We start from the raw sequence: 12980 nt of genomic DNA on the forward strand, positions 1-12980 counted from the left end.
CGTATATGTAATTTGATATCACGAGATTTAAATTGAAATATCGTGAAATTCCTGAACATTTAATTGAATTTAACAGTTCATAGACAAATAGTCAAACTGAAATTAAAGACCTGAATTGAATACTCAACAAACAAAAAGTGATTCATCAAATTGCTGTAAAAACCCAATTTTGCCATGAAAGCTAATTATGCCAAAACCTCTGATGCTTTATAAATTTATTTTGTCTCAAAGGAAACATCATCGCATCATCTTCTCACCACAGCATGATTCGCCATAATCAGATTCAAACCCGTAAATATTTACCAAACAAGGTGACTGTTGTCAGTTCAGACCTCCACAGTGTACATGTATTTCTGTACATACTATATGCAGTTTCGGTCCTGACAACACAGTTCTGATCTACAACCCTGTACAGTCAAATGCATCAGTGAGATTTCTGGTGCATTTCCATGTGTCATTGCTTCCATTTGTAAATATAAACATCACAATTGTAGATCCAGCCTTAACTCCCTCTCTCTAAATATATATATACATATATGTGATTAAAAAATTCCATGAAGTGCCTGATATGGACACTTATTTCTGTGCATATGATCCCACCATCTGTAAACGTGACCATGTGAACAGCTTAATTGCCAGTTCGAACATATTTCTGAAAGCAAGGCATCACGGCCTTGACCTGCAAATCTGTCAAGATGCTTCTGTATCTTTATTTATTTTCTGGCAGTGCTGTTTTCAACATGTTTACTTGCTGTAATTATTTGCCTCATTATCTCTATCGCTCTCTATTTGTTTTATTCTTATCTACATCCTCCCTCAGCTGCTGCTGCAATGACCCTGTTTCCTCACGGGAACCATTAAAGTTTCATCAAGTTCAAAAGCAGCAAAAGCAGCAAAATCAGCGGCTCACGGTGACGTTGCCCCACTTAGATCAACCAACGCTCACCTTAGCTCCACCCTGCCGTTGACCAGAGCCAGAGAGATGAAGTCCTTCTTGCCATCCTGGCCATTGTAGAGCAGAATGCCGTTCATCTCGGACGCTCTGAACTCCATGGCGATGCGGACCGTGTGGTAGGCGCTCATCGTTTGGAAGGCCAAGTAGGACTGGCCTCCGAATGACGGGATGAAGTACTTGATCACTGTGGAGGAATGAAGACCGTACTGTCATTACTACGTGATCTGCTTTATTGTGGCATAATAGGCATTTAATGTGCATAATTAAGGGTGAGCGTTGGTGGTATGTCACTGGCTCGTGATGACAGAAAAATAAGCCTTTCTATCAGTTTATTTTAAGAATGATGTTTTTTCCAAAATGCGTGATGAGTTTATCAAAAGGAGACGGCCGAGAAAGAGGAGGAGCTGAGCTTTTCGCCCATTCTCAAGTCACACACATTCACACGCTCATGCACACGCACGCACGCACGCAGGAAGCCTTTGTTTTTCCTGCTACTCAACAATTATGATTATTATCATCCATTTTCTCCCCCCTGGGCTGCTTTTCTTTCCGTCCATCTGTCTTTCTGTCCGTCTCTCTGAGGAGAATGGCAGCTGATGAGCTCCCTCTTTTCTAATGACTTGATTGATCTGGGGGAGGCTTGTGTGTGTGTGTGTGTGTGTGTGTGTGTGTGTGTGTGTGTGTGTGTGTGTGTGTGTGTATGTGTGTGTGTGTGTGTGCATGCATGAGGGTGTGTACGTGTATGCGTGACTTCATTTAGCCACTCTAACTCAAAGACACACACTGATTCTCACCAGCTAATCCCCATCAAAGCAATTAGTGTCAATTATCTTAAGATGCAGCTGCGTGAAGTTGCTCTTCATCCCCAAAAATCCCAAAGTAGGGTAAGAGGAAAGAAACAAAAGAGTTGTGCTTCTCAAGCAGCTTCTTGATTTATGATTTCCTGTGTGGTGCTGATTGGATTCTATGCCACCTTTGGAGAACGGCTAAGCGGCTGCTGACTTCTGAGGTGCTGAACCTGTCCCGTTGTGTCTGGCTCTACCACACCTCAAACTCTTTCTTCTAAAGTTTAAAAAAAATCTAGTATAACACAGCCCTTTGTCCTGAGCATTGATTTTTGTTGCCTTGTTGAGCTTAAATGACCCAATAAATCCACATCTGTGACCACATAACATTTCATGTACTTAGTCTAACACTAACTGAGTTATTACTCACGCTGCTACTTATGGTATCATTTTGGAGCCACTGAACCTACAACTGAAAAAAAAAAACTGTTTAACTGAAGAAATATGCTTCATAATTTTTTTCTTTATAATTTTTTCTTTAATGTTTGATTCTTTTATTATAATAGTGCATTTCTGCAACTTTATAAGTAGATCAAAGCACTTGGGGATGTGGTTAACAGTGATTATAGAACAGCTGAAAGGCATGATTGGCACAATGGAAAGTGGAGAGCCTAAAACCCTGTTAGTTTCTGCAAAATCAATGTAAAAGTCAGCCTTTGGTGGTTTCTTTGAAACAGCTAATTCCAATAGTACCAAATTACAGGGAAAGTCTATTCAAGCTCATTTTATTAGATGAGTTTGAATCAAGCTCAAACTTTGACAGAAACCTTATGTTCCTTATGTATAAAATGTAAACGAAAAAAAAAAAATTTGTGTAGCTTGCTCACCCTTCTCACACACGGAGCCTCCTCGCCCTGCGGGACACTTGCAGCTGAAGTCGTTGCCATCATCCTCACAGGTGCCCCCGTGGAGGCAGGGGTGGGAGTCACATGGCTTCTGGACCTTGTGGTGAGGCTTGACCTTGACGTGGGCAATGGTGGTAGATGGAGGCAGTGGGGTTGTGGTGATAGCTGCTGTAGTGGTGGTGGTGGTGGTGGGGCGTGGTGTGGTAACCGGTGCGGAGGCTGTGGTGGTACGTCTGCCGTTGAAGGGCCTGCGGGTAGTGCCCGGTGGGCGACGGGTGATGTACAGGGAGGTCGGTGGAGGCCTGGTCGTGGTGGTGGTGGTGGCGGGAGCAGCTGTGGTGACAGATGCCGTGGTGGTGGTCGTGGTGGTGAAGAAGGGGATGGAGGAGAGGCCTGTCAACAGAGCCAGAGAGAACAATGGAAATTTGAAAAAGAGACATTCAAGTATGATGAGCCTGCGGTCCTGAGATTTCCTATTCAAGACCCTTAAAACCTTTGATAAATCACCTCATGAATAACTTAAAACCCCTTTTCATTTTATTAATCCCCGCACTCTCCTGTTAAGTCCACGCTGTATTACCATAATTGGTGAAGCGAATATTCTCGTCCTCCGGCTTCTTCACGGCGATGCTGGTCTCTTTGGAGGCCTTCAGCTGTTTCAGCAGGGCTCCTTCGATGTCCTCCACTGTGTATCTTGTATCTACAATAAACAAGAAGTAAAACCACTTAGAACAAGGCCTCTGAGGAGCACTCCAGAGCAAATACAGGACTCAAGCTTCTTTATTGATACACTGGATATATCAGAAAGCCCTGTATATGACAGGTGGAGCGTCTACAGGGACCACTTGTCCTCCACCCATTGCTTGTCCGGCTTTGTTCCAGATGAATTGCTCTCATAACGTTCGCTGCAGATGTTCGCTTTACTGGCCATGGAGGAGCGCTGGTTAACAGCACCCATCGCCCCATATGAAGGGTATGAAGGACGATGAACAACGCTCATAAAGACAAAATATAGACAAAGGGAGGAGGCTGGGCTTTTGTGCGGTTTATGTTGTACAAAAGGAGCCCTGCAAAGGCACAGTTATGGCATATCAAACACATCATTTAGTGCTGAATTATTATACATACAACACCTTGTCTTAATAATGAAAAATCTGCACTTAAGTGAGTGTAAGTGTGGCAATTTGTCATCATTGAAAATACAAGTCTGTGATTACACCATTAGTGAGGTATGGTAAACAAACCTTTAACAGATCAAGAAAACATCAGTAACACACTTTCTGTTGTGGTCTGGTGTTTGACATTGTATTAAGACATTGGTAAATCTGTTTGTGAGGAACAGCAGGTTCCCTTCCTGTTCTGAATGTTGTTGGGCACAGCTCTGTTTTTCTAAACATCACAAATAATAGCATTAACTGTACAGAAGACACCAAGCACCAGCCAACAACCTCGCTGGCACGGTCACTCTGGGGAACTTTTCCTGGCTCCGGTGAATAAATAATACCAATCTCAACATCTACGCAGAGGTAAAAACCATCTCATAATGTTGTTCTTTTGTTTTGTTTTTTTTTTAAACACTGAGGCAAATTATTGCAAGCCAGAGATTAAGTTTGCACTCAGAGGAAAATTGAAAAACAGATAAAAATGAGGAGAAACATTCAGTGCCTCATATCATGAGCCAAATAAAAGATAATAAGAAAACACCCAGACAGCATATACCTCTGCCAAGGATGAACAATACTCTTAAATGTGTTATTTTAAGAATAGTAATGTTTTGAAGTCTTTAACCTGCAGAATGCACAAAGCAACAGAGAAATCATGATAATTTTGGAGAACACTTTAAAAATGTTTTGCAAAGACAAACTGTGCAAAACTTCAAGTAAGGCATACACGTCACTGAGTTATCAGTGTATCACCAACTGATAAGGCAAAATGACATTTAGGTTTGCAGGATTACTCAGTGTATATAGGCAGGTACAGTTTGGTTGCTATTGCACAACTGCCTTCAAGAATAATGGGAATTTATGTGAAATAGGCCACAGATAAAAAAAGTTTAGTATGGCTTTCTAAGAGAACTGTATGGAATATTAAAAATATGATCCAGAATGGTTATGTACTAAATTTGGAGAGAGCTGATATTTGTTGAGGACTTAAAGATTATGGAACTCTACACAAACTGATCTGTGCCTGACTAAGGAATCCAGGGGAGAACAAAGTTTGCCTCTCCTCCTTACTTAAAGTCCAAGAGTTAAAAGAGAAAATGTAAAGTGCTTTAAAAATGGCAATATAGTGGCTTATTCAGCACTAATATACTAATTAGGTCTTCCTTGGCCAATGGCCTAACTTTTATCCCAGTTTAATTTCAATCTGGCAACTAATTTTTGAGATAGCCTGCTTGCAAAAAGACAAACGGGGACAAAACATAACTGACTCCAGGCACAGTGTAATTCTCTGTTGGCTACTTTATAGTTATTCAGATGTTCTTTTTAATCTTCTGCTCTCTTCAAAGTTCTCTCACCTGGTTTGAAGTGAGCCTCCACAAAGGCCAGGATGGAGTTGCTGGGTGCCAGGTTACGGACACGAACGCTCATAAAGTCTTTGTGCACCTCCGACTTCCTGAACAACTCATTGAGCTGAAGGAGAGACAGCGAGAGAGAGAGAGAGTGGGAGGAGAAAACAGACAGAGAGAAGAGATGATAAATGAGGCTGGTAATGAGCTCCATGCTATCATAGCAGCGAGTCCAATGCTAGAAGACTGTACTCTATCTCCAAGGAAGAACGACTGCCTCTCAAATTGGGGCGCAGAGAAGAAACTTATTGGGTGCGGGTGCACAAACTGACATTTAACTGCAGCCGTGGCATTAATTACAGGAACAAGTTTTCGGGAGGAGCTAAGATAAATGTCATGCTACCCTGACATGTGCTCCTGATTGGTTTTGCTTCCGATGCTCTGTGCGTGTTGTAACAGCCAGAAGAGCTCTGTAGGTAGGTTTGATTAAAGTGTTTCTTTAAGCCAACATTACAGCAGTTAGACTGACGTTAGCCAAAGATAAAAATTGGACCATTTTCGTGCTAGAACTTGAAAAAATGTACACATACTCAGAGTTTCCCCACAGTTCTGTCCTTGTCATAACAACGCTGGATCAATCACGTTTACATACTCAACAAATGCAACATGCAGCAAAAGGAATATTCTCTGCTTTGTCCTCAACTCAGCTCCTGTTTAAAATCGCTGGAGCCACAGGGCCTGGTAACCCACTTCACTGGAGCATCCTCTTCGTGACCACTTCCATCATTCCCACTGAGTGTTCTCCCACAGTCCACATCTGCATTTTTCTAAAGCCAGGCATTGTTCACAAAATGATATTTCCAAACAAAATTATTCAAGAGACATATTCAAGTAGAACTCTTGTGATTTGTGGTAGAAATTGCAAATAGTTTCGCTCATGTTTTTAACCCAAAACATACTGTCTATCATGTTTTTAGACGCTATTGAGGCGAACGCCAATGCAAAAAAGCTGCTGATTCAGTCAGTGACACCGATTATTCAGGGCGCTCAAGTTCAGCTGGAGGATCTGGTGTTAAAGATTATGTCCTCCATGTACTGAACGCTTCTGATTTGTGGGCTGAAGTGTGACAGCAAAGTAGACAGGTCAAAAATAAAATCCTCCAAAGCTGGCTTAGGGATGGAAATGGTAGTGGACAAACTCTCCTGCGAACACACTGACTTAGAAACCTCCTGATTTTTCTCTCCTCTCCTTCTCTTTCTCTCACACATCCTGATTTATTAACTAATTGTAGGAGGGTGCTGTGTGCGGCGGCTTGATTCTTTGTGCGTATACCGTATATCTGTATACGTACTTTGTGTGTGTGTATGTCCGTGTGTGTATGTACTGTATGTGCTCAGTGTGTGTGCTGGAAGATGAAGAGGGGCTGGTTTGCTGTCAAGTGGCACACCAGGCTTCACAGACACACAGGCTAAGAGTGTTAACGAGAGAACACACACACACACACACACACAAACACGCACAAACCATTGTGAGGTAGCAGATTATGTCCCAGTGGGGGCTAGTGACACCGATTCAGCAGCTGGTAGATGTGTGCTGTGTATACAGACACGACACACATATACAGAAGCTCCCATTTCATCAGAGGAGCGAGACCCGGGCTTGACAACACAGACATTTGTTCAAAGGTCGGAGCTTAACAGAGAAAACGGACAGTGGAGAAATAAACCCAGGGTAAACCGCCCCAGAAAAAATGTATTTACTGTACAGGCTCTGTGGCTGCTGGGGACTTGGCTTCATGACCATCCAAACTTATGAGACCCGTATCCAGAAATAAGGACTTGATTTCTCAAATATCTGAAAAATCTTAATTAATCTCATGAGATGCTGCTTTCCAATACTGTGAAGTGTTTGGCAAGCAATCTACAAATTAGTCTTTGCACAAGTCTGCAGAGAGCTGTTAGTTTTTTTTTATAGTTCTCTTATTAAACTTGAGGAGTTTGTGGAAGCCTTATGTAATGTCTGTGCTAACTCACCCTAAAGCTTGCACACAGCGCATTAACTCAGAAAACTAACAGCCAAATTCGGTAAAAATTCTTAATTAATCAGCAGTGTACGTGAGGAATTCTTATTTTACTGTTTATGTGTGTGAAAAATGATACTGGATTATATAAAAAAAGACAAAAAAATCGAACCACCACGATGGAACACAATCCCGTGAAGAATCTTATTTTCTTCTGATCTACCTACCTCGGTCAAAAAAAACTGGTATTCAATCACTATATTCCTTTCTAGGGATCACCTGATGTAACAGATTGCCAATATTCGCCTTTTATTAAAAATCAAATATCAGCCAGGCTGTGTTGTCTCCCTCTGATATGATGTATGTTACTCCCTGACCGTAGCCAGTGAATATGTTTTTTATCATTGTTATTTTTCTATCAGATGTCTGACCGGAGGAATCACTCCAGCCCAGTGTGGCAGAATATTACTCAGCAGCTTCAGGGGTGTCAAGTCCGTAAAACCTGCAATGAAACCTGCCTAAAGGAGCTGAAAGAATTCGATTAGTCTGGCTCTCGGTGAAGAGCTTTGTGTCTCATGATGCTTTGAATGTTGTTTCAGTAGCTTTTCCACTCTTGACAAAAACAGTCTTAGGAAAGCACAAAATCTGCAGCCAGACCATGCAAGTTTTGCTGAAAAATGGCCACAGTGTTCACAAGAACAAAAAATGTCAGTATCATTGAGTTTTTTGGAGACTTGAAAACACAACATATGGCATTTTATCAACTTATAAAGTTGTATGAATGAATGTAATTTGAATATTCACTCTCCTTTTTGCTGTGTTAACAGTGTGTTTGTAAAAGCTTTTTAGCAGAAAACAGCCAGTTGTTTGGAAATGGTGTCAATGTTTGAAGGGTGAACAACCAAAACAAAGAGCTATAAGAGGCTAAAAGGCTTTGTAGAGCTGAAATTCTCTGTGGTTTATCACAAGCAACACCTTTCACATTACATTAGTCATTTCATCCAATGTTAATGTATACAGAGCTGGATAGTGCAGCTTTAAAGACATCATTATGTTGCCCTGACTGAAAGCTAACAAAGTGGGACCACAAGCAGAAGGCAATCCTAAAATAAAATGCACCAATACCAGAAGTAGAGAAGAGTCATAAAGTCTTTAAGCTGAACATTTTTTTTTACACATGCCTTATTTAAAATTTGCTTTAATTAACATTAACCAACATTAGCCATTATGAGCTACTGGTCACATGAGACCAGATGAAGCTATAGCAGCAAAATCCCTGAGAATATTAAAGAGAGCAAAGGTGTGTTTTACTGCTTATGAAATATGCAGATACATCAAGGTACGTAGTCTCACTTTAAAAAGCAAAGGTTAATGTGTGAGGATGTTGTGTTACAGCAGGTTTAGACTAGAATTATCATCATTGATGATGATTGATAGTTATTACACTTACAGCACTCTCTATGCTGCGGGCCGTCTCTCCGAACAACTCCGACTTGGGGTCCTCCATCTCTGGGGTGTAGAACATCTCTTGGCCTTCCACCTGGTCCAGGTGCAGGAAACCGCTGAACCTCATGGTGGCTAGAAGGAAAGGAGACAAGGAAAGAGGATGTGATACATAAACACCACAGCTCAAACCTCTTCTTCTATCACTTCTCAGTTCCCACTGCCCTCACACAGTGCTCATTCTGAGGTAGTGCCAGTTTTGGGTTAGTGATGGATTGCGCGTTTGTGTGTGTTTGACAAAGGGAGGTTAGTGAGTGTGTTGTTGATTGTGTGCGGGGTTCAAAAAGGGCTGGAATTTGGCCATTAGAGGTGAATGTAGTGGAGGCTGTGGTGGTGGAAGGAATGGACTGTGAGATATGAGAGAAGGAAGGAAGGAGGGAGGGAACCAAAGAAGAACGGGAGGAAAGGAGGAAAAATGGGCCAGTTTTACCAGACCGAGACGCGTCCCAAAAGCTGGCCGAGGCATGGAGGGCTGGGTAAAAAGACAACAAGTTAGACAGACACACAAATACATGAAGAAAAAAACAACACACACGCTACAGAGGAAACAGCCCACAGCCACTCTCAAAAGTGCCTTCTTCAGCAAAGAGAAAGCCTCCCTGTACGACCTTGGGGGTTATGTTGTCCAACATCTATCAACTCTCTATACGGTTTCTTCGTACTGCTGCCAGGGAGGAGAGGGCTTGAAATAAAGCTGAAAGTGGAGGAAGTGCATGTGTATGTGTGTGTGTGTGAGGTGACGAACAGAGGAGCATGCGAGGCACTGATGCCGGGCTTCTACGCCGCTCGTAATCAGCAGAACAAATTGCCCAAATCAATCATGGCTGCCCCTGCCTGAGCAACACCAGGGAGAATGGGAAGAGCACTTGTATGATTATCGTGAAAGATAGCCGTAATTGTCTCCTTAATGCCAGCAGACCGGTGACTGACACGGCCTGGTTAAAATTGCATGAAAAGGACAGCAGTCACTGCAGACACACGCCCACCCCGCTCGCATTCCCTCCGTCCCCCCTCGTCTTTACAGTACTTTCACGGGCTGCACACATCGATTCAGATGTGACGGCAGCCATAAAATAGAGGCAAACGGACGAGGTTTGGCCGATAAGATGAAGGGGGGAGAAAGAAAGAGAGGGGACAGCAAGAGAGATCTGACTTTTAATCTGCAAAGAAGACAAACATCAGAGAGGGTGATTTTCCAGCCCACTGCCGTGACGGGACGTAAAGAGAAAGAGAGAGAGAGATAAAAGGAGGGACAGAGGTATTTGGCTATCAGATTCTGGTGAACTGTAAAATATAATGGATTTGTTAGACTTCCCTTGGCATATGGAAGAGTTTACAGTAGCTGGAGCTTAGCGTGCCATTAACTTTCACATGAGCATTTGTTGTCCATTATCTCTGATGTCATATGAACTGTATTTCCCTGTGTAAATGTAACTTATGGAGGGCCCTCAGTGATTTTTTTACACAACACAGTAAGCTAAGGAACCAGTGTTGCATGGGATCATTTTCTCCATGCAAACAAACCCAAAACTAGATCCATAATTTGAGTAAGAGAACCCTTTAATACATCCTCAACCAAGGTTTGGCATCCACTGTGAAGCTTTACACAGTGTGGTTTAGTGGACTTAACTCAGCCCTGAGCCACTTCACCATTTCATGTCTCAATAAACTGTGAAGACTGGAACAGCGGACAATTACTCCTTTTCATTTTGAGACATTTTGCTGTCAATAAATTGGACGCTACAGAGAGATGGTGGCCGATGGATATTCTAGCAGGAGGGACGTGTCATTTCACTTCTAATGAGCGGAGGATCGGCTAAGCCCTTCTCAGGAGAAAAAAGATCCGGCGTATTGATCTGCCTATGGTGCTGTCTGCTTTTATTGGCAACACTTGAGCTGAATGAAGTATTGATCGCTGGTGTGCCGCCATTGTTGGCTGAGATAAATATTTACAGGTTTTAGTGGATTTGTTACAACTGTTGTCTTACAGATAAAACCTGCTTATGTCGTCGTCTGGATTTGGGGCCAAATGCCATCAAATCCAACCTCAACAGTTGTGGCGTTCCATGTTTCACCTCTGTTTGGCTTTAAATTCTGTGAAAGAAGGCAGAGAGTTGGTCGAAGGTGGCTTCTTATCTTCAGATCATGTTGTGGATGGTGTGGCACTTGAAATCTGCTGGTTTACTGGGAGGCTACGGGACCTTCACACCGGAAATGCAACTCTGCGCACTATTTTGTAGCCTCAGCGCTTTCAAGTCATGACCTGGAGTTCCCATGGGAGCCACAAAGAACCCCTCCTTTAACAATCAGTCAGACTAACACAGCCGGGACAAACAGAGAGCAGACTTCAACTGAGGGATGGAGGGAAAGAGAGATAGAGAAGCAAAGAGGAGAAAGAAGCCCTTTATCTTTATGAACCAAGCCTGGCAGAAGGCACTGATTGGTACACCAGTGCCTGTCGGCCTCTGGTAGTCTCTCGTCTCTCTCCCCGTTCAGCTCCAGAGAGAAATGAACTGATGCAAGACTGGATTGAGATTGACTGGGTTGGGGAAGAGGAAAGACTGAGATATAGCTCAAGAGGGAGATACCGAACAGTGGCACTAACTGATAAAGAGAGAAGGGCTGAGTAAAAGAAGAAGCGGAAGATTAAAAGAAAAGGAAAGAAGGTGAAGGAAGATAGAAAAAGCAGGAATAGAAACACTGATTGGTTAATTATAAACCAAAGTACAGGGTCCCTAAAATATGATGTTGAGTATTGGTATCAAACCAAACTTCATTCAAAATTCTGGAGAAAACACTAGAGCAAATGAAATGTACTGGGGATCAGGCAGAGTATGACTAATATCAGAATCAGACTGTGAAGTGTTATACAATTCATAAACATGGATTACTTGGGTCAGACTTAACGTTCCACTGTTTGCGCGTTTTTTTTTTCTTCCACTTCCCAATATGATCATTTACATATGAGGGAGGTGATTCACGACAGCACTGCTGGAGGAAAAAATACCACCTGTTCATCTGGTTGTTTAAGGCAGATGACACACTATTCCCTAAGTAAACATTCAGGATAAAAAATGTTGTGTTGATCCTCAATGTATCAACAAATTAAGGTTATAAATTGAGTTTTAAAATAGGGAATGGAGAGAATATAGATGAGAAACAGACAAGAATTCTGCAGTTCTGCAATGCAACTCTGCATTTGGGACAAGCATGTATAGATAAATAAATAAAATAATTAGCTGTTTATTTGCATGTGATGTTAACACCTAACACTGACAAGTTTAGTTAGTTCACATGAGTGTTAACAGCACAACCTCTTAAACTTTAGAGAGAGGCACGCTAACTGTTTCCCCCGCGCTTCCAGCCTTTATGCTAAGCTAAGCTAATTGTCACCCTCCGGGCTTCAGCTCCACACTTCATGCACAGACATGAGACATGAGAGTTTCTTATCCAACTCTCTGAAAGAATCCCCAAAATGATGATCTGTTTCTTTAATGGAAGATGTAGTTTCTTGAATGCTGACAGAGTATTTGCTGTTTGAGTTTACTAAAATCACAAAGGGTTCAAAAACGCTAGCTAGCTTCAAGTGCTGTGGTAGATCAATGTGGTAGACTCACTTCCTCTATAAAAACCCAGGAACATGTTTCTTTCTTTTTTCCCCAAAAGACTCTAATGAAAAAAACCCAAAGGGAGATTTAAGCTTCTGTGAATCAGTGCATCGAGTCAGAGAAGTCAGTGGCACAGCAGCTGGTCCTCAAGTGATGTAGTGAGGATTTCAGCTTTCTTCTCTCAAAGAGTACCAACAGACAGGAGACAGAGCAGGAACAACACAGTAACATTCAGGTAGACAGAAGGTAGAGAAAGTGTTTTCTGAAGGGTCATATTGACTTACAGGGGCAGTTGGCACCCTCTGGAGTGCTGGATGGTGTCTTGCCGTCAGGACAGCAGCCGAACTCTGTGTTGTCACAGGATGACCTGTCTTCAGCCGTGGGTACAGTGGTGCTTGCCGTTGTGGGACCTGGGGGGTGATACACAGGGGCTCATAATAATTCATGAAGCTTCAGAAAAATGCCTCAATTCAAGTCAGCTTATCTCAGAGACCCAGAGGACCAGTAATGTTTCTGAGGTTAAAATGTGTGACTTCCTTTCTTTTCTCTCAGCTTGCTCTTGTTCTTGCAGATGGTTATGTGTTTTCAGTCTGCTGACCAGTGATTGAACGCTAATAGAGGCATCTGTCAGGAGCGATTATGGCATTTTCATGGGAATTGACTTTACACCTGGAGCTCATTTTGTGAGGCAGAG

The 12980-nt window shown here is 42.4% G+C and overlaps 1 protein-coding gene across 2 annotated transcripts in view; it reads right to left on the reverse strand.

Moving 5' to 3' along the window:
* The window catches only part of agrn (agrin), a 239676-nt gene that overhangs the window by 24575 nt on the left and 202121 nt on the right, over window positions 1–12980 (reverse strand). For both annotated transcript variants that reach the window (XM_041049152.1, XM_041049160.1), the window contains 6 exons: window positions 12571–12696; window positions 8626–8753; window positions 5164–5278; window positions 3226–3345; window positions 2628–3038; window positions 947–1139 (listed from right to left, as the gene is read on the reverse strand). In XM_041049152.1, the coding sequence (XP_040905086.1) occupies window positions 947–1139; window positions 2628–3038; window positions 3226–3345; window positions 5164–5278; window positions 8626–8753; window positions 12571–12696 (1093 nt within the window). The remainder of the gene's footprint in view (window positions 1–946; window positions 1140–2627; window positions 3039–3225; window positions 3346–5163; window positions 5279–8625; window positions 8754–12570; window positions 12697–12980) is intronic.

The sequence above is a fragment of the Toxotes jaculatrix genome, chromosome 2 (genome assembly GCF_017976425.1).
Source record: "Toxotes jaculatrix isolate fToxJac2 chromosome 2, fToxJac2.pri, whole genome shotgun sequence".
Classification (NCBI taxonomy): Eukaryota; Metazoa; Chordata; class Actinopteri; family Toxotidae; genus Toxotes; species Toxotes jaculatrix.